The following is a 19,851-nucleotide window of genomic DNA, read 5'->3' on the forward strand; positions in this document are numbered from 1 at the left end:
GTCCCAGAGAATTGTTTTTTTGGAGGTTTTATTGGGATTATATTAAAAGTTCATCTATTAACATTAGATTGGCTAACTAGCTGATCAAATTCGCTTTATTAGTTTTAAGTTACATGTTACATGATAGATAAGTTGTATAGGTAGGTACATTTTTATTTTTATTTTTATTACACTTATTATTATATAAATGTGTTCTTCCATTTTTTTCACTTTGGTAAAAATATTCGCCCCATTATGTTTTCTATTTCATTGTGTCATTATCCTATTCAAGATGAAGAGGAAAAGAAATACCTATTGTTCCAAAAGATTCAATAGTTCAGTATTCTTTTGGAAACGTTTATGTTCTAGTTCACTTCAATTCTCGGTTAGTCGTTACAGAACAAGATGGCGCTAGCTCACAGCGTGCAATATAGTAAGCCTAACCACCACTAGATGTCGCGGAGATCCAAATTGAAATTAAATATATACTTTTTTCGGGATTTATTTGTTAATTCATTCACGTCATGGCTCATTTATGTTTTATTTTATGGGTAGTAAGTATTTACTTAGTTATTTAAAAAAACGAAATTGTATTTCATGGATACAGTTGTTCAAAATTAACAGGAAACTTGGTCGATTATACCTCACAACAACTCTACGTGTCCTGATAAAAGCCCCAGAAAACCGATTACTCGTCACTCTGATCTCTCCTCAGGTGCGAATAAATCTTTCGCCTTTTACTAAAGATTTCCGTGGGGAGGGATAACTCAAATGAGTCTATAAACAATTTTTGTAGGCCTATCTCCGATAGGCCGCCTTGAGTAATCAAACATAATTTTAATTAATGGTTCTTCAACTTGTTAATGAATGATGATATAACATAACATGTGTTCATCAAAGCGATGATTGCAATTACTGATCCAGCATCCAGCGAATAATTCATTATTCATTCTGGCTCTGGATTGGAAAGACCAAATATGTATTATAGTCTATAATAATCTTTGGGAAAGACCTGTGTCATCATCAACCTTTGGTCATAATTTTATGATTTGAGAAATACCTGTTGTTCTGCTTCGCATTCAGAATCAGATTGATCAGAATTATTGAAAGAAGATTTAATCTTGGAATTATATTTTTACTTACACTTCAAGTAATTTGATGGAGAAAACTTTCTACTTGTTACAAATAAAAATTAAGTTCATTAATCAGAATAGCGAATAGCACAATAAATTAGGTATCAATCATGAAGATCCGAAGAAATTTCACTTAACCCATGGAGGCCCTGGACTTAACAACAATCAGTCGAAGAATTATCCATAACATGTTTGTGATGATTGAAAAGTATTTTTTATTTTTATGATCATGCAGAGGAGTATTTCTCATTATGATTGAGGAGTATAAACGTCAATGTACAAATGTAATTTGTACTACCACCAACAACTGTTCTCTAGGTTCTGGCAAACACCTAAGATAATAAATAACAAAAAGAGTAACAAATTGTTACCCCTTTGATAATGATATTTGAAAAATACAATCGTTTGCATGATCATCGACAAGCACATGACACAGACACAGTCATGAATGATTTCATAGGTTAGAAATTCCGACAATTTCCATTAATTCATTTAATTGTTTACAGTAAAATAAATTACTTGTTTCTGTAAGTTCTGAATTAGTTGTCAATGGAGAAGACACTGAAATCTCGGGAAATGTGTGGTTTGGATGTTTGAGCAAGTCTTCGATGTGGTAAATGGAGCATTGAAAAAAGGTAACTTGGCAGTAACCTGTTGATCTTTATCCTTTAAAAATTGTGACTATTTTGAATAGAATTCTTGAACTAATATCTAGATTATCTACATTTGCAATTTGATTAGATAATTCACATACTTGCCTCAGAGAAATCGATAATACTTTCTTCAACTGGATTATTTCAAATGCTCAATTTTCCTACACAAGTTTGTGTATTAACTATTTAATTAAAAAACATTAACTATTTAAAGTTATTACCTATATTTCTCAGAAGAAATAATTGGATGGTACTTAATTTACATATTTCAAATTCAATGGTTATGGGTTATGGAATGCAGAGTATTTCATTGTAAGTTTAATTTTAGTTGAAATGGATAATATTCAAGTTGTTACTGATGAGCATCATGAACAAGCTGAAGACAAACGTCCCAGGCTAGAGTCAGATGACGGAGAATTTGATGAAGAACTGGCTCTTCCAGATCCTATATCAATAATAGACATAGGAGATGGCCCAGTGGCTATAGCTCTGTCTGATGATGAAGTTGAGGGTAAAACTCCTTTATGAAAATTTTTATGCAAGGTATTTATTCAACTTTTCAGCATTTGGAAAAACTGGTCGTTCATTCAGTACAATTCACAATAAACCAGTTAAATTTAATTCATTTAGTAGAGAAGTTTTTATACCAGGAGAAGATATCTATGTCAGTATTACTCATTGTGAAAGGAATCTTACGACACATCTTTTAAATCCAAATTTGTGAGTAATGACTAACTTTTGTCTTTCATTCTGAGGAGCGCTTTTTGAACTATTATTTATCGCAGATATACTATTTCTCTTACACACGGACCATTCACATGGGACATAAAAAAACGGTACAAACAACTTCAGAATCTTCATCAACAGCTCATTATTTTTCGCACAAGTTTGAATTTTCCTCTTCCCACTAAAACTCATAAGAACAAAAGGAACTATGTTAAAGATGCCCAAAAGAAAATGGGAGAAAAGAAGAAAAAACGTTCACTGCCTAGGTTCCCCAAAAAACCTGAAGTATTAGTTTCATACGACAAATTGGAATCAAGGCAAAGACAGTTAGAAGATTATTTGAATAACTTGCTATCAATAAGGATTTATAGGAATCATCCTGCCACTGTGAGTTCTGATCATCTATTTGAGTATGCGTTGGAGGAAAACAAATCTATTGATATTTTAGATCGAATTCCTTGAATTATCTCAAATTTCATTTGTAATAGGACTGGGGAAGAAAGGAAAAGAAGGCATGTTGAAGAAAAAAAATGGTAGCACCGTTCCAGGACAATCTGGATGTAACTGTTTTGGTCTCATCAGCTGCTGGTGCTGTAGAAAGTAAGTTTCAATTGAAATATAGTTTTTTGTGTAAGAACTTGAGGTTTCATTTGGAGAAATTGTTATTCTTGTTTCGAGCTTGTTTATTCCTCAATATAAAAGTGGAATACTGTTTGTATTCCTTGCTGATGAAAACAAATTATTTCATTGATGAAATATAGGTATCTTAACTTTTGAGGTGTCAACTTCTGAAGGATCAAATATTTTGTGCAAGATGGTCAGAAAGATGGTTTTTTGTCAAAGATACATACTTCGGTTATATAAATCCTAATGATGGCAGGATAAACGCTGTTATTTTATTTGATCAAGGATTTGAAGTTGGCTCTGGAATGTATTCGGTAGGTTTACACACAGGTTTTCAAATTCTTACAATGAGCCGTCAAATTACTTTCAAAAGTTGGACTAAGAGAAAATGCAAAGAATGGATTGAAGCCCTTAAAGAAACTGCAGGTACCACAGGTGAGTTCAAATTGTTGATTTATTGAAGTAGGTACTGTAAAAACTGATGATCATGATCTTGAATATTCAACAACACCACAAACCTTTTCTAAAGGCAAGAATATTAGACCCATGAAAACTTCAATTTGAATGGGAAATGGAGTTCGGTTAAATTTCCTGAATTTATGGTATAGTGAATTTTGTTCTCTCCGGTTAGTTGTCATGGGCATACAAAAATCGTATGTCTAGTTTTTGAGATACAGAGTTTTAAAGATGAAAGCAGAAGCTTTCAGCTCAGAATTTTCAAGAATTTCTGTAAGTTCTCTGTTGAGAATTGAGGATTTAACTACTTTTCGAACCTTGATCGAAATTAATTGACTATTTTCGATAGCATAAAACAAACAATATTAATTTAAGCCATTTTCTATTCTAATGGTGCGGTACCCTTAATGAACTGGAAATGGATATGATAATTTGACAAAAATTTTCAGCAAGAGAATTTGTCTTATCCAACAGGCATAGATCATATGCTCCAGTTAGGAATAGTATCACAGCCAGTTGGTTTGTGGATGGAAAATCATACATGTCATCTGTAGCAGATGCTTTAGAGAATGCTAAAGAAGAAATTTTCATAACCGATTGGTGGTTGAGTCCAGAAATTTATCTCAAAAGGCCAGTTATTGATGGCCACTATTGGAGACTCGACAATGTTCTTAAGCGTAAAGCAGTAAGTTATGGAAAAATTCCCAATAACTGCGCAAAGATTAAACTTCCACTTGCTTTTTTGTTATAGAGTCAAGGTGTTAAAGTTTTCATACTTCTGTACAAAGAAGTGGAGTTAGCTCTAGGTCTGAATAGCTATTACAGCAAGCAAACGTTGATGCATGACAATATAAAGGTGCTCAGACATCCAGATCATGCTAAAGTAGGTGTTTTTTTATGGGCTCACCACGAGAAAATGGTTGTTGTTGATCAAAATTATGCTTTTGTAGGAGGTATTGATTTATGTTATGGCAGATGGGATGATGATAAACACAGGTAAGGTGGTTCAGTTCATAAAAACTAAAATGTTTAAATATAAAGGGTGTTCAATTTGCAAAAATAAAAAAAATACAAAATATTTATTAAATAGAAACCTATAAATTATTTCATTTCTCAGATTATTGCCATAAACACTGGTTTTTCAGATTAACCGATTTAGGCAGTATAAATGCTAAGTTAGATACTACTCAAAGAAAGAAAAAAACCTCAAGTACACCTGAAGGGGGAAAGATATATCCAATTCCAAAACCTGTGTATATTCAAACACCAATTCCCCCTGTGAAACCCAATACTCCAGAAGAAGATAAGTCGGATCCCTTGGAAACTCCCACCTTGGAACCCGGTGACTCTTTACTCCGTCCGCCACCATTAGATAAATTGAAATGCAATACTCCAGAATCCAACAGGAAAAACGTTCTAGTAAATCTGAAAAAAACTATGAAGAAAGGAAAAAATCTAATTAATTTATCTTACAATCCCAATGAAACGGATCAGTGTGAAAAAAATGATAATGGTGAGATGGAGGAAGAAGAAGAAGATTTATTAGATGGATCCACAAAACTGTGGACTGGCAAGGACTATGTTAATTTCATTGTTCAGGATTTTAGCAGTCTGGACAAGCCCTTTGATGATTTTATTGACAGATATACAACCCCTAGGATGCCTTGGCATGACATAGGTATGTGTGTGGTGGGCAAGGCTGCTAAGGATATAGCAAGGCATTTTATACACCGATGGAATAATACTAAATTGGAAAAGGCGAAATTTAATGAGCAGTATCCATATTTGTTGCCAAAAAGCTATGATGAATTCAAGGCTCTACCAATTAACATGCCAAATGGATGCTATGAGGTTACTTGCCAAGTGAGTTTTCCTATATACTAATCTACAAAACGGGTCATGTGGCAAACCATCCAAAGTTGTCAAATTAACGCTACTGAAGTAATTAAATTCAAGCAGTGATTCAAGATCCAAGCACGATAGACTTCTTCCTTTGAAATGCTTGTTTTTCAATGATACCTGATACCAAGTAATTTACATTCTTCTCCTACATTCTTCCTCCCTTTAGTGGTTTTTTATTTATTTGTCGCCATTATTTATGTTAAATGATATGGACTGTTTTTATAATTGTTTTCTCCCACCTGAACCACTTTATATGTTTGTCCCATCAGGCACTAAGGAGTGTAAGTACTTGGTCTTGTGGTTTTTTAGAACCAGACACTGTTGAACAAAGCATTCATGAGGCATACATCCAGTGTATCACAATGGCTCAACATTATATCTACATTGAAAATCAGTTTTTCATCTCCTTATCTTTCCACAACCCTAACACACAAAATCGGATAGGTGATGAATTGTACAAGAGGATAGTTCGAGCTCACAAGTAAGATTTTTTTATGCTGAGAAAAATTTTATGGGGCATCTTTTATCACTTAAATTTATAACAAATCTTGAAATTTTATGGGGATTCAACTTTCAGGGCTAGAGAAGTTTTCAGAGTCTATGTTGTGATACCACTCCTGCCTGGATTTGAAGGTGAAGTCGGAGGTACAACTGGAACTTCTCTTCATGCAATAACGCATTGGAATTATGCGTCGATATCTAGGTAAGGTATTTTCCAGAAGTACTAATTCTAGTTACAGGTGACCCACAGTAGAAATGAAAAGTACAGTGACTTCATACCCCCCATAAAGGTATAAAGTCACTGTAATAAAAAAAATCTGAATCATTTGAAAATATTTTATTGTCTGTCAGAAGAAATCAATCGACTGATTTCAATATTTCAGGGGCAAAGATGCTCTTTTGAATCGTTTACGAGAAGCTGGTATAAACGATCCATCACAATACATATCTTTTTATGGTTTGAGAAATCATGAAATATTGAATGATGAACCTATCACTGAGCTGATTTATGTACATTCGAAGTTGATGATTGTAGATGATAAGCTTGTGATTTGCGGGTCAGCTAATATCAATGATAGGTCTCTGATTGGAAAGAGAGATTCTGAAATAGCTGTTCTGATAGAGGTATCCAATTTTCATTTCTCATTTGAAGTATTGAATAATTTTTTGTGATTCAATACACAGATTATTCAATAATTATTCTTTCTCCAGGATGAAACTTTTGAGGATGGTGTAATGAATGGTCAGCCCTATAAGTGTGGAAAATTTGCTGGAAGCCTACGAAAATACTTGTTCAAAGAACATTTGGGTATCTTGGGAAAAGAGTCAGAAAATATCAATATTGATGTCTCGGACCCCATTATTGACTCATTCTATAAGGAAATTTGGTACAATACAGCAACGCTGAATACTGAACTTTATGAGAAAGTGTTCCATTGCATACCAACAGACAAGGTGGAAACATTTTCGCAACTCAGGGAATATAAACAAGAGGAACCATATTATACCACTGAAACAGCTAGAGCTCAAAAAATGTTGGATACTATTCAGGTATTTCAAATTCTACACTTGACGTATTATGGATTATTAGGTTTTTGTGCTTTTATTTTGAGGTCTGTTTTTGATTTCAGGGTCATATCGTTTTGTTACCACTGAAATTCTTATCACAGGAGCTATTAACCCCTTCTGCTAATTCAATGGAAGGTATAATGCCTACTGCACTTTGGACATAATAGAGAATAAACAAAAGCAGCTATTTTGAATTAAAGAAAATCCTTCTCATTATACTCAATAATTAAAATTTCATTCAATTTTAGTACTAAGTGACTAATGCAGTATAAACATTCTTCTTGCAACAAAACAGTATTATTACAGACAACTCAAAACTACCCCTACATAGTTTTATAACCTTTTTTTCAAAGATGTCATATAATTTTAATTAAATTATTTTACTGATCATTAATTTATTATAGTAAAAAATATATGTGAAAATGAAGTTTATAACAAAATTTTTAATACTAATTTAATGCTGAAAATTTTATTTGAGCAAACTTAATCAAATTCTGTCAGTTTCTGTACAAAAGCTTTTAGATTTACTTTTACAAGCACATTAATTGTAAATCAATTAATTTTACTGAAAAAATTTTTATATACACAAATTAAGGCAAATATTTTATACTTCAGAATATATAGATGCATAATAATTATTATAATGTAGAAAATTTGAAATAACCTAATTTTTAAGTATCTTGGATCCATCCAAAAAAATTTGATTTTTTTGTCTTCTGTAATGCTTTTGATGGTGTGTGTATTAGTGTAAGTGCTAATAATTTAATTCAACAAAACCAAGTATTTGTCAATCATGTCCATTATTTGTAGTTTGAATTGTTATATAGGTGTAATTATAATGTCTTCCACAAAAATAAAGGTGATTTTTGAGTACTTTCAATTATTTTTTTTATTAGGTTTTATATATACAAGCTATATACATCATCACATAATAGGCTACAGTGGAAGCTGTAAAGTTTGTGAACTAGTACATCATCCGCCCTGATTCGCCGGAACGTACTGAGGAAAGCTAAAAAAAAATTCTGTCGTGTAAGCGTTAATTAGTTTTTCCGCACCGCGTAATGCGTTAAAGTAAGAATAATTTTTTTTATTAGCTGTAAGGTGTATACTATTAATTATATTCAATGTGAGAAACGGTTCAACTTAAAATCCGATATACCTATATCCGGTATTTGTATTTTAACCATTTAACCTAGAACAAAAATCTAATATTTTTCATTGAACTCTGTATGATAGTCGTCGGCAGAAATAGGGAAATCATTGGCTTTTTAAACGTCTTTATTAAAAAAAAGGCAGAGGCAATGCCTGACAAATATTATTAATTAATTAATTTTTTTTTATTATTATCTAGGCAACCATTTACCTTCAAAAATGAATTCAATGTCGCCTAGATGTCGAATATGTAACAAACTCTAAAAGTCTTTTAGGCTCTGCCCTCGCGACTGCGAGTCCTAAGGACGTATATACATATTATATATATAGAAAATTTCCATTTGAAAATAAGGACTTTTTCCTTGGATCCGATTTTAGAGACTAATTGACGGCAACATGAAGGAAGCGTAAACTGAAGTCTGACATTCACGATTGTCGACTGAAGGCTCTCGCCTTTAATCTAAAAAATTCCAACGCTGAGATCGCCCAAATATCAATACAATCAATTTTTTCTTAATCCTCCTCTTGCGGCAATATAAATTTCTTTGAATTTTCCGACCCCTGAAAGAACTCTTATTTTTCTTATTTAGAAAAGTAGGGGTGGATTCTGAATTGCCCTAGTGAAAATTTTGAATGTTAGCGGTATCATGATTTTCTTTAGGGGAAAATCGATTTTCCCCTTAATGTCAAATTTATATCAAAAGATCAGATCAGAATATTCTGTGTTCCAAGTTTTTATCACACATCAGACAAGTCAGCTGACTCTTCAGAACCTTGTGACAATTTCAGAATTCAGGTTTACGTCGGTAGCTCATATTTTCAGTCTTTTGGGAAATTGGGCGAGGTTTTAGCGATCCTGTGGTGTTTTTCCTTTTACTGATCGTCCAGTGAGTAGCATTTTCGTTTTGTGAGTGACAATTCGTGAAAAACTTCTAATTTTATTGGTTTCAATATTCCAGGTCCTATTGATTTTCTGACCTATATATCAGGTCCTATATTGGATCTTTTGTTAGTATAATCGTTATCAACTATAGTTTTTTATTATTCTCGTTTTATTCTAGTTGAATTTTCTTTTAACTGATAGTTTTTCCATTCGAAAATTCTAAATTATTTTGATTTAATTAAAAGTGGAAGGCGTAGTCTGGTCACGCGACTTCATCAAGTGTAGATTTCTTTTAGTATTTCCAGTTATTTATTTCTTTTTTTCCTCTTGTACAATAAACTATTTTTTTATTTATTGATTATTTTAATTTTTGTGTACAACGCAATTGTTTTCATAGGTAAAATACTCCAAAATGTCTAACCTGCCGAAAATAAGTGATGAGGAGCGAGAATCCAACTATGGGTATGTTCATGCTGTTTCTGGTCCAGGTAAATAGAAAAATTGCTAATTTCTTAAACAAGGAGTTATACTTAAAATTTTCAGTCGTAACTGCTGAAAAAATGTGTGGATCGGCTATGTATGAACTTGTGAGAGTTGGTTACTTCGAATTGGTAGGTGAAATTATTCGTCTTGAAGGCGACATGGCTACAATTCAGGTGGGTTGAGTTCTATTTATTGTTGGAATTTTTAATGTATCACTCATTTATCAGGTATATGAAGAAACTTCTGGTGTTACTGTTGGAGATCCTGTACTGCGTACTGGTAAACCATTGTCTGTTGAACTGGGACCTGGTATCATGGGTTCCATTTTTGATGGTATCCAGCGTCCTTTGAAAGATATCAATGTCCTAACAGAAAGTATATACATCCCTAAGGGTATCAACGTGCCTTGTTTATCAAGAACTGCTAAGTGGGACTTCAATCCTTGTAACATCAAAGTGAGTATCACTCGATGATTAAATTATTATTTCATTTGGTGCTACTTGAATTATTACTTTTTCTATAATCATTTCATGTAATGTTTTAGATGGGATCTCATTTAACTGGTGGTGACATCTATGCTCTTGTACATGAAAATACTTTGGTGAAGCAAAAACTTATGTTGCCACCAAAATCCAAAGGTACAGTCACCTACATCGCAGAACCAGGAAGTTACACCGTAGATGTAAGTTATTGTATAAGATGACTGAAATGAAACTTTCAACGTAATTTGTTCTTCAAGGATGTTGTCTTGGAAACTGAATTTGATGGAGAGCGCACCAAATACACTATGTTGCAAGTGTGGCCCGTACGTCAGCCTCGTCCAGTCAGTGAGAAATTGCCTGCAAATCATCCTCTGCTCACTGGACAGAGAGTTTTGGATTCCCTTTTCCCGTGAGTTTCCTTCAATTGTTTCTTTGAAAACTGTAAAACAGTAAAAATTTGGTTATTTCAGATGTGTACAGGGTGGTACCACTGCTATCCCTGGTGCTTTTGGTTGTGGAAAAACCGTCATCTCCCAATCTCTTTCCAAATATTCCAACTCTGATGTTATTGTCTACGTAGGTTGCGGAGAAAGAGGTAATTAACATTTCTCTGGACTATTTTAATATAACAATTGTTTCTTTGAAAATGCATTGATTTGATGCTGTGTATATTCTTGGTAGTTTGCAGCAAGCGGTCTTTTAGATAGAAACTACCTAGAAAGCTAAAAATACTTTAAATTATACTGATTTTAACTTGAGTTGAATTTGTTCAAATGAATGGTATTTGAGTGGAAATTCTACCAAGTGTTCTGTTACAATTTGATTATCGGGGAATTCGGCACTCCATTTATCCCAATTCATGTGGCATTTGATTTTTTTGTCCCTTGATTATGGAATTTTTGTAGTAGTGCTCTAATTGTATTATCAAGTCGCCAGTTCATGAAATCATTCAAAATTAGACTTCAAATTGGGAATTTATTCGAATGAGGGCTACCGCGTGTGAATTCGCCGCTAGATGTGCTAGTGTAGCGTGAGGTCCAAATCATAGACTCAACTATATGATTAATATTAAGTTTATGGTCTCCATATATCAATAATACTCTCCATATATCAATAATACTCTTATTTGATATTACGTGTTTAATGCTATAAAAGAAGTGAAGCCAAATCATTGTCAGAAAGGGACTTACACACATGACGAACAAGATATTGATTAGTAACCAAATATTTATATATTCAATTTCTCCAATATTTTGATCTGTGAAATGACAAGTTTCCGTCATCGTAGATGAACAAATCTTGCATTAGTTTGTCTATGTTCAGGACCTCACTCTACAAAGGCGCCAACTGGTGAGCAAAAAAACGGTAGCCCCCATTGCACAAGTCAAGATTACTTGATTCACTTAAGTGGCACTTGCAAGCGCCAGTTCTTGCGGAGCTATAGGCGCTTGTTATGCTCCGCCCCCTCACATTTTCAAATATATTAAAAAATATATATATCACGGAATCCATACATTCAGTTCCGAAATTTTGAAGCCGTCGAACTCGATTTCTGCAGGATCATGCAGTTCCACAGTATCAAGAAGCCTATTGATTTGGTGGAAATTGGAAAAACCGGTTTTTGAGTTATACAAAAGCTCAAATAGATAAAAATCTTTTATTTTAGTTACTCTAGATTCGCCGGCGCGGTTAGTACTTGGATGGCTGACCGCTTGGGAAAACAGCGTGCTGTCAGCGTGCTGTAAGCTTTTTTTTTAGAGCCTGACAAACTCATTTTCGTGCCCAATCGTCTTGCAGTCCAATTGGAGGCAGACGAGGTGATGGGCATGAGAACTGATCAAATAATCACAAGAACCAGCACGGATGGAACCTTCAGTTCTCTGATTCCAAGCGTAGACGAATGGCTCCGTCACAAGGAATTCTATCTACAAGGACCTTGCTGGTTTACTGATGCCTCCAGAACCAGTCAGGGATCTGGAGCCGTAGTCTACAGTCGTAGACCGCTGACTGAACTCAGTGCCAGTCTGGGAAAGTCGGCGACATCATTTCAGGCAGAAATCTTCGCCATTGATCTATGCGCCAACCATTTGCTTATCATGGTTTGGGCGGGTAGGTCAATAAAAATCCTAACGGATAGTCAAGCTGCGATTAAATCTCTCGCAGCAGACAAATGCAACTCGGCACAGGTATTTGAACGCAAATCTAAACTCTCCAAATTGGGAAGTTTAAACAGACTGCAACTGATTTGGGTACCTGGACACTCTGGCTTCAGAGGCAACGAAGTATCGGACGCTCTAGCCAGAGAAGGAGCAACATCAGCGCTTATTGGCCTGGAACCAAGTATAGGAATTTCCAATTCCTTAATCAGGGAACGGAACAAACCGGCAAAAGGTCCTGGAGTACTGGCGCAACTATCCTGGACTGCGTCACTCGCACATACACAGGGTTCTCGCACAATAGGGCTATCAGTGCCTCCCAGCCCATACACCAGTCGTTGGCTAGGATTTTCTAGAACCAATCTGAGATCTATCATGGTGGTTTTCACAGGACATTGTAGACTCAGAGCCTATCTTGAAAACCTCAGCATCGTCGATGACCCGCTCTGCAGACTATGCTTAGAGTAGGACGAAACGATTGAGCACATCCTTTGACTGCCCGGCGGCATCAGGGTCAGACTTGGAGTATTTGGTTCTCCGAGGATGGTCCTGGAGGTACTCAAGAATCACTCCCCCTCCGACATCATCTCCTTTTTGAGTAGGATGGGACTGGAGGGGGGAGATCTAACTTTACGAGCTTGCCTGTGTGCTACAATAGACCGCTTGGTCGCAGTGGCAGGTTTGGTTTATCCATCCAACACACCCAGTAATCAGTACTCTAGGTGCTCCACTTTTTTTTGTAGTTTATAACCTTAATGAAAATTTTTTCAAATTATGTGTCTCAAGTCCATAATACCCTTTAGAAAGATTGGGGGTTGAAGCTGCGCCTGAAGACAATTAAATTTGGGGATGACAATTTCACGTCAAAAGTCATTTCAGAACTTGAAGGTGACGTGTCTCGGTATTTTCTAAAAGTGTGCGCTGAATTGATTCCATCTAGCTGTTCCATACTCTGACAAATTCTAGTCAAACATTAGAAAAAGGATCAATTTTAATGTTGTATCTGTTCAGAACTGTTTAATCTGTAAAGAGCTCAACCCCATCAGCCTGTTTCGATTAAACACTAAAAATCTTGCTAAACTCTGCGATTTTCCAAAAATTTATTTAACTTTATAGGTAACGAAATGTCTGAAGTACTCCGTGACTTCCCCGAATTGACCGTAGAGATCGAAGGTCAGACCGAATCTATCATGAAACGTACCGCCCTGGTGGCCAACACATCCAACATGCCTGTCGCCGCTCGTGAGGCCTCAATCTACACCGGCATCACGCTTTCCGAATACTTCAGGGACATGGGCTACAACGTGTCCATGATGGCGGATTCCACGTCCCGTTGGGCCGAGGCCCTGAGAGAAATCTCCGGTCGTCTGGCCGAGATGCCCGCCGATTCTGGCTACCCCGCCTACCTGGGAGCCCGTCTCGCCTCCTTCTACGAGCGAGCTGGCCGCGTCAAATGTCTCGGCAACCCAGATCGCGAGGGTTCCGTCTCTATCGTGGGGGCCGTGTCTCCTCCCGGTGGTGACTTCTCAGATCCCGTCACTTCCGCCACTCTGGGTATCGTGCAGGTGTTCTGGGGTTTGGACAAGAAGCTGGCTCAACGTAAACATTTCCCCTCCATCAATTGGTTGATCTCGTACTCGAAGTACACGAGGGCTCTGGATGATTTCTACGACAAGAACTTCCCGGAGTTTGTGCCGTTGAGGACCAAGGTCAAGGAGATCTTACAGGTGGGTCATCCGTTTTTAACCTCTCCTAATCTTAGGTATTTTTGGATTTTGGTTCTCGGTGAAATTTATCTCACACTCTACCACCATTGCATTTGATTTAATCTGAACTTATATAACCTTTTGGAATATGTATATTGCTTGATTGGGTTCAGGCCAGTGTATTTTTTTGTGAGACTGTTGCGTAATTCCCTACTTAAAGATACATATATACTTATTTCGACCCTTTTTAGCAGAATCTATTGATATCAATGGTCTACTATTTCAGGAAGAAGAAGACTTGTCTGAAATTGTACAACTGGTAGGTAAAGCATCACTTGCAGAAACCGACAAGATCACTCTGGAGGTGGCCAAGTTATTGAAGGAAGATTTCTTGCAACAGAATTCGTACTCTTCCTATGACAGATTCTGCCCCTTCTATAAGACTGTTGGTATGCTGAAGAACATGATTGGTCTTTATGATATGGCCAGGCATGCCGTTGAAACAACCGCTCAATCTGAAAACAAGATTACATGGAATGTAATCAGGGAGGCTATGAGCAATATTCTGTACCAGCTCAGCAGTATGAAATTCAAGGATCCTGTTAAAGATGGAGAGGCAAAGATCAAAGCTGATTTTGATCAACTTTATGAAGACATACAGCAAGCTTTCAGGAACTTAGAAGATTAAATAAAATTAATAATTTTAGGAAACAGGAAGGCCCCTGAAACAGTTAAGACACATGTTTATCTGGTGTTTCACTTCCAAATCTATTTGAAAAGGCCATTATATCATACATATGTTTATAATCCATTGTATGTGTACAATACTATGTATATATATGAGGTGGATCAAGATTGTATCTGAAACTTCATCTGAGACTAAAAATGCCCTATGAAAAATCTTCCAAATGAAAGGATCCTTATAGTATTGATACTTGATGAGTCGTTTAAAATGATATTATGAACTTTGTGTATACTCAATTTTCTGATGTAATTTTGGATCACCTTGTCTATAAATTAAGAATAATTAGTTTTAATCAGGACTTAGTGGTGAAGGTTTCAGCTATTTCTGTTCACCTTGATTTTTCCTTCATTCCAATAATATTTTTAGGGAAGTTGCAGTTTGAGATTTTTCTCAGTATTATCTGTTATGTTTAATTCACGTGTCTACATTTTTTCGAAGCGCTCCGTACAAATTTTCATATCTATAATTTCCTATTGCTTTATATTTTAAATAAAGAATGTTTTATTGTACAGTTGTCCAAATTCATAATATGATAGTTTAGAATTTGAATGTAGTTGAAATGTTCTATTGTGAACAATCCGGCAATATATTGTTGTTTTGAAAAATTTGTGTTTTATTTCTCCGTGATGACGTTTGCTGTTGACCTGGAATGCAGGTTCTGTAAACCGAAACCGCGAGTTCCGAGTTCACAAATTAATTCAATATCTCGAAATTGTGCAATCATAAAATCCACTGATTTACAGGAATATAAACTATAGTGATAATAGTTCAATGTCTGAAATATCATGAAAGTTTCAACGGCATGCAGACAGGAATTGAATTCTGAAAAAAGTACCACCAAGAGCAGCATTCGTACTTATGACCCCCTGGTTACCGGTCAGGTATTCTCCCAACTCAGCTACCCAGGCAGGTTCGAATCCTGCTCTGGGTGGTACCTTTTTCAGAATTCAATTCCTTTCTGCATGCCGTTAAAACTTTCATAATATAAACTATGTAGTAAATTAGGTACAAAAGATGGAAGCAACAAACAGTACTATACGCAGTTAAAAGATTATCTAAGTATTATTATTGGGTATTTAATATAGTGGGGAACCGTTCTCGAACGCGCTCCGGATCTTCCCGATTGTTTCGACAGCCAGAACCAAGACTTTCATTCACCGGACAATATGGGTGGAATTCTCTTAAAGTTCTTCGACATAATTCTTAAGTCAGTCATACTATTGGCGTGTAAATCGCACTCGTACACCAGGTAAACGACAAGAAAAATCTATAAATGCGTTTTAAACAATGAGTGTGAAGTAAAAATCAAGCAAAAATGCGGAATCAATTGAAAAATATCGAATTAATAATTATTAGTGCAGAATCGCTCAAGAATTAATCAAAAACCAATACTATACTAAATACAGAATGACTTCAGAATGAATAACGTGCAGAGTAGCGAATTAATAAAGTGTCAATAAGCAGTAAGAACTAATACAGAATGACTGATGGCACTGATCCATAGAGGAGAAGATCTTCTTTATATCCCATATATATGGGAGACATACCTTTTCCTAAGATAGCGTTTGTTGCAAAAAGTTAAACATGGTATACTTCGCCGGTAAGTCTTCCTTCTTTTTCGCCTTATATCTTCGCAACAAAGCGCGTTTTCAAAAATAATCAAAGGAATAACCTCTTGAATTTTTGCCGCATATTTACCTAACACCCTGTATACATCATATTCATTTCAGGAACCGTCAATTGTAATTTAAATGCAGAATAGTCACATTCATTTCGGAAACCACCAGTTTTAACTCAGTTTAATTACACCATCATAAATTGTAATTCAATATTCAAATCAATCACATTTTTATTTCAGAAACCGCGTCATTTGTAATTCAGAAAGTGATATTATTGATTTGATCTTATGTTCTTTCTTTGTATTTCAGTATTCTCTGAAATACAAGTAACATTTAATGTTTACTAAAATACACGAACTTGACTATTGTTAAGTGTATTTCAGTAAACATCCAATAATGTCATTGAGATTATTCAGATTATCAAGAATAATTTGAAATTAAGTGTAGTCATCTCAGTTGTAATTCAGAAATCACATCTATTTTCAGCAAACCTGACACCCGCTGATATAAAATCAACAAATTTAATGTTACAATCTAAATCGAACTAGTAAACCACCATCACTCAAAGTATTAGCAGAAAGACCATTTCGAAATAGTAGATGCTGACTCTGGTTTTGGCCTTTGACCTCGTCAGAGCAATAATAAAACTCCATTTGCTCAAATTCTCAGACGGCAGAAAGGGCTTCATCACTGCGGTAATCAAATAACAGAGAGAGGGAGCGGGAAAAAGCTGGTATTAGTTCTGAATCTGACTTCTGCTTCGATTTTTCCAAAAAATTTAGGATCATAATAATTATTGTTTACATAAATTTGTACCCAAGTATATAACATAATATAATAAATATATAAATATCAAAATTACAACAGATAGTATCGAAGTTTGCAATATGCACTCAATACGCTCCAGTTCAACTAATGGAATTTGCTATAAGAGCAAATTCTATTTGCTAATTTAGCTTGAAATCTTTTGGAATTACTTATTAGGTACTGTATGTATTGCAGAATATACACTCAGTGACTCAGTCCGCACCAGTTCTGAAAATGGATTTCGCTATCACTTAGTTACTTTTCGGAAGTTTTAGCAAAAAAGTAAAATCGTATAGCATTTTCAAAAGGCAATCGAATTACCTTTAAAATAAGGACAATGAGGTATTGCTCAACCTCCCCCCCTATCAATTCCAATTCAAGGAGTTGCGGCTGCCAAAACCGTATGAAAATAAGTTTACCTCTTTTGCATGACATAAGGGTGGTACTTTTTCAAATTGACAATGTTAAATTAAAAAAAAAAGATCTACAAAGTACCTCTCCAAATCCCAGGGTAGTGGATTACGCTTATAGGTTTGATATCCTTCTGAGATGAGGTAACCGAATTATCAACTTGAAGGTGTAACCATACAGTTACTGGTGGTTTAATACGACATTTACAGTAACTCCCAAAAATTCATCTTTGTAATACTTCATACTTTGTAATACTACCCTTCATACGAAGGGGATTCGATTCAATTCCATAAACTCAATCAAAATTTAGGTATCATTTTACATTATTAAATTTTGTATCTTTTAAAAAGGTTTAAGAGATTAAAGTTCCCGAGGAATTCAAACGATATCATCTTTTCATTAATTAAAGACGAAAATTCCATTCCACCAACTGTTCCTCTTCTGGAGGGTACGTCTAGAACTTACTTAAGTAATTATTTCTCTGACCGCCACACGTGCTACACACCTCGAAAGGCCGTTATCCATTTCAAGGAAGCCGGTTGAGTCCTTATACTTGACTGAGCATGGCTTGGGGAGGGCAGGTGGCTCACTCCTGGCGTCATGTGGTCGTTCGTATATGACCGCTGGACTGTGAACTGCCATATTGTACCTGCTTGTATGAGGTTTATGTCAGTACACAAAAGATTCGAAAGGATTATAATGAATGTTTTTATTCGGGGTTGAAACAAAATCAGAGGCTAATTGTTTAAGGATATGTCAACTATTTGTGATATTCAATGAGATGATGCCGATAATAATAATGGTAATATTCATCCTTTAAGACAATATACATTTGTATAAGACACTTTACCAAACCTTGCAAAATTGAGAAAAATGCAAAATATTGCACTAAATGAATTGAATACAACAAAATAGCAGAAAAAACTGCATATTAATTTACGACCATTTCAAAATACTCGTGCTTGTTGTGAAAGCATTTCTCGGTGAGGCAAGGCCTTAATTTCATTTTTGAATCTTCTGTACTCCAAAACCCTCAATATATCGGGCAGATGGTTGAAAAATTTGATGCCACTATACATACTTAGGTAATTGCCGAAATTTCGAAGTGCGGCGTTTTGGAATATGGAGTCTCTTAATGTCGTGTGTTATATTGGTGGAACACGGTTCATTCACTTAATGAGAGAATGAGTGTACAAGACTTACAAGAGTCAGCCTAGAATATTATATACAAGGAAAACACTAAAACACCTTATTCAATTCTGTATAAAAGAACAGAACTTCCTAGGTTTGAAAATCTAGCAGATTATGTTCTTCTATACAAGAAGAACAGCTTTACTGTTGGCGAATCTCTCATTATAGCGTATAGCTGAGCTGAGTTTACACAAGTGAGTATTAGGTATTAGGTACGCATACATCAGAGAATCTTGAGGTAATACATATATAAGCTTTTTGGGTCGAAAAACGCTCTACTTAGTTTTGAACAAACATAATCGGCATGATATTTCCAACTAAGATTCTTATGAACATGAAGGCCAAGGAATTTTATAAAATTAGAAGGTTTCAATTCACTGGCTTGAAGATTCAAGACCAACTGATGATCTCAGTTACGCACTTGCAAGTTAGGTAGGTGGTAGGTTTACTAGATCTAAGATCCTTCTTATTCACATTCAAAAGGAGGCAGTTTTTGAAACTCCAATCGAAAAAGTACTAGACTAGTAATTCACAACCCACAAGTTCGCTTAACGTTCGTGCAGAAATGATGAAAGAAGTATCATTTTATCATCAACTTAAATTTCAACTAGGCATAGGTCTATGCATGGTAGAACCTTTCAAAATTGTATCGAGGAGTTACTTTCGATAGTTAGATGAAATTTTGTCCACATGGCATCTGTAGTAGCCAAGAGCAAACGTATGATAGGATTTGTTCTGAGAACATTCATTTTACCCTCGGTTCCACATAGCTCGATCGGAGGATCAACGCTTGATTAACGTTATTCATTGATCGAGCAATCAAAGTTTTGTGAAACTCGCTGTGTCTGCCGAATTATCTCGTAGACTATATGTATTCGAACTAAAATTAAGAAGGCAATTGGATCCATAAGACTTAAGTCCGGATTAAAGGAGGGAATTGGTAATGAATACGGAATGGAGTGAGATAAATTCCAGACGGACATACTGCCTTTGTTTGCGAATATGGGGCGGTACAATGTTTGAAAGAAGTGGTAACCTTTGTGAAGATCTAATAGTTCATGTAATAATTCTCATGAATAGATTGAGCTGTGCGTCAATTTTGGAAATGAACATTGCTAAGCCAAACCAGGCAACAATATTCAACAGAAAAAAAACCAAGGGTATAGCCTTGGTA

General features: G+C 35.4%; 2 protein-coding genes and 1 non-coding gene across 6 annotated transcripts; all 3 read left to right on the forward strand.

Moving 5' to 3' along the window:
- Window positions 1-674: 674 nt before the first annotated feature.
- On the forward strand, window positions 675-793 carry LOC123310612. The gene has a single exon (XR_006537384.1). It is a non-coding gene; the product is annotated as a U5 spliceosomal RNA (small nuclear RNA).
- Window positions 794-1,522: 729 nt separating this feature from the next.
- LOC123309676 (phospholipase D2) lies at window positions 1,523-7,915 on the forward strand. 4 transcript variants are annotated; one of them, XM_044892889.1, is made up of 14 exons: window positions 1,523-1,747; window positions 2,088-2,276; window positions 2,329-2,485; window positions 2,551-2,878; window positions 2,940-3,091; window positions 3,270-3,550; window positions 4,021-4,256; window positions 4,323-4,567; window positions 4,717-5,434; window positions 5,743-5,954; window positions 6,051-6,176; window positions 6,358-6,598; window positions 6,686-7,024; window positions 7,105-7,915. In XM_044892889.1, the coding sequence occupies exons 1-14, from the start codon at window positions 1,702-1,704 to the stop codon at window positions 7,204-7,206; spliced, it is 3,372 nt and encodes a 1,123-aa protein (XP_044748824.1). In that variant the 5' UTR covers window positions 1,523-1,701; the 3' UTR covers window positions 7,207-7,915. The 4 variants fall into 4 exon arrangements, with proteins under 4 accessions (XP_044748824.1, XP_044748826.1, XP_044748825.1 ...); XM_044892891.1 differs by having other exon boundaries at window positions 1,524-1,789; window positions 2,094-2,276; XM_044892890.1 differs by having other exon boundaries at window positions 1,524-1,747; window positions 2,094-2,276.
- A 1,005-nt stretch (window positions 7,916-8,920) lies between these two features.
- Window positions 8,921-15,254, forward strand: LOC123309375 (V-type proton ATPase catalytic subunit A). The gene is made up of 9 exons (XM_044892462.1): window positions 8,921-9,081; window positions 9,475-9,565; window positions 9,621-9,733; window positions 9,788-10,015; window positions 10,105-10,242; window positions 10,300-10,451; window positions 10,513-10,637; window positions 13,315-13,925; window positions 14,191-15,254. The coding sequence occupies exons 2-9, from the start codon at window positions 9,490-9,492 to the stop codon at window positions 14,590-14,592; spliced, it is 1,845 nt and encodes a 614-aa protein (XP_044748397.1). The 5' UTR covers window positions 8,921-9,081; window positions 9,475-9,489; the 3' UTR covers window positions 14,593-15,254.
- The last annotated feature ends 4,597 nt before the right edge of the window (window positions 15,255-19,851 follow it).

Source organism: Coccinella septempunctata, chromosome 3, assembly GCF_907165205.1.
Source record: "Coccinella septempunctata chromosome 3, icCocSept1.1, whole genome shotgun sequence".
Lineage (NCBI taxonomy): Eukaryota > Metazoa > Arthropoda > Insecta > Coleoptera > Coccinellidae > Coccinella > Coccinella septempunctata.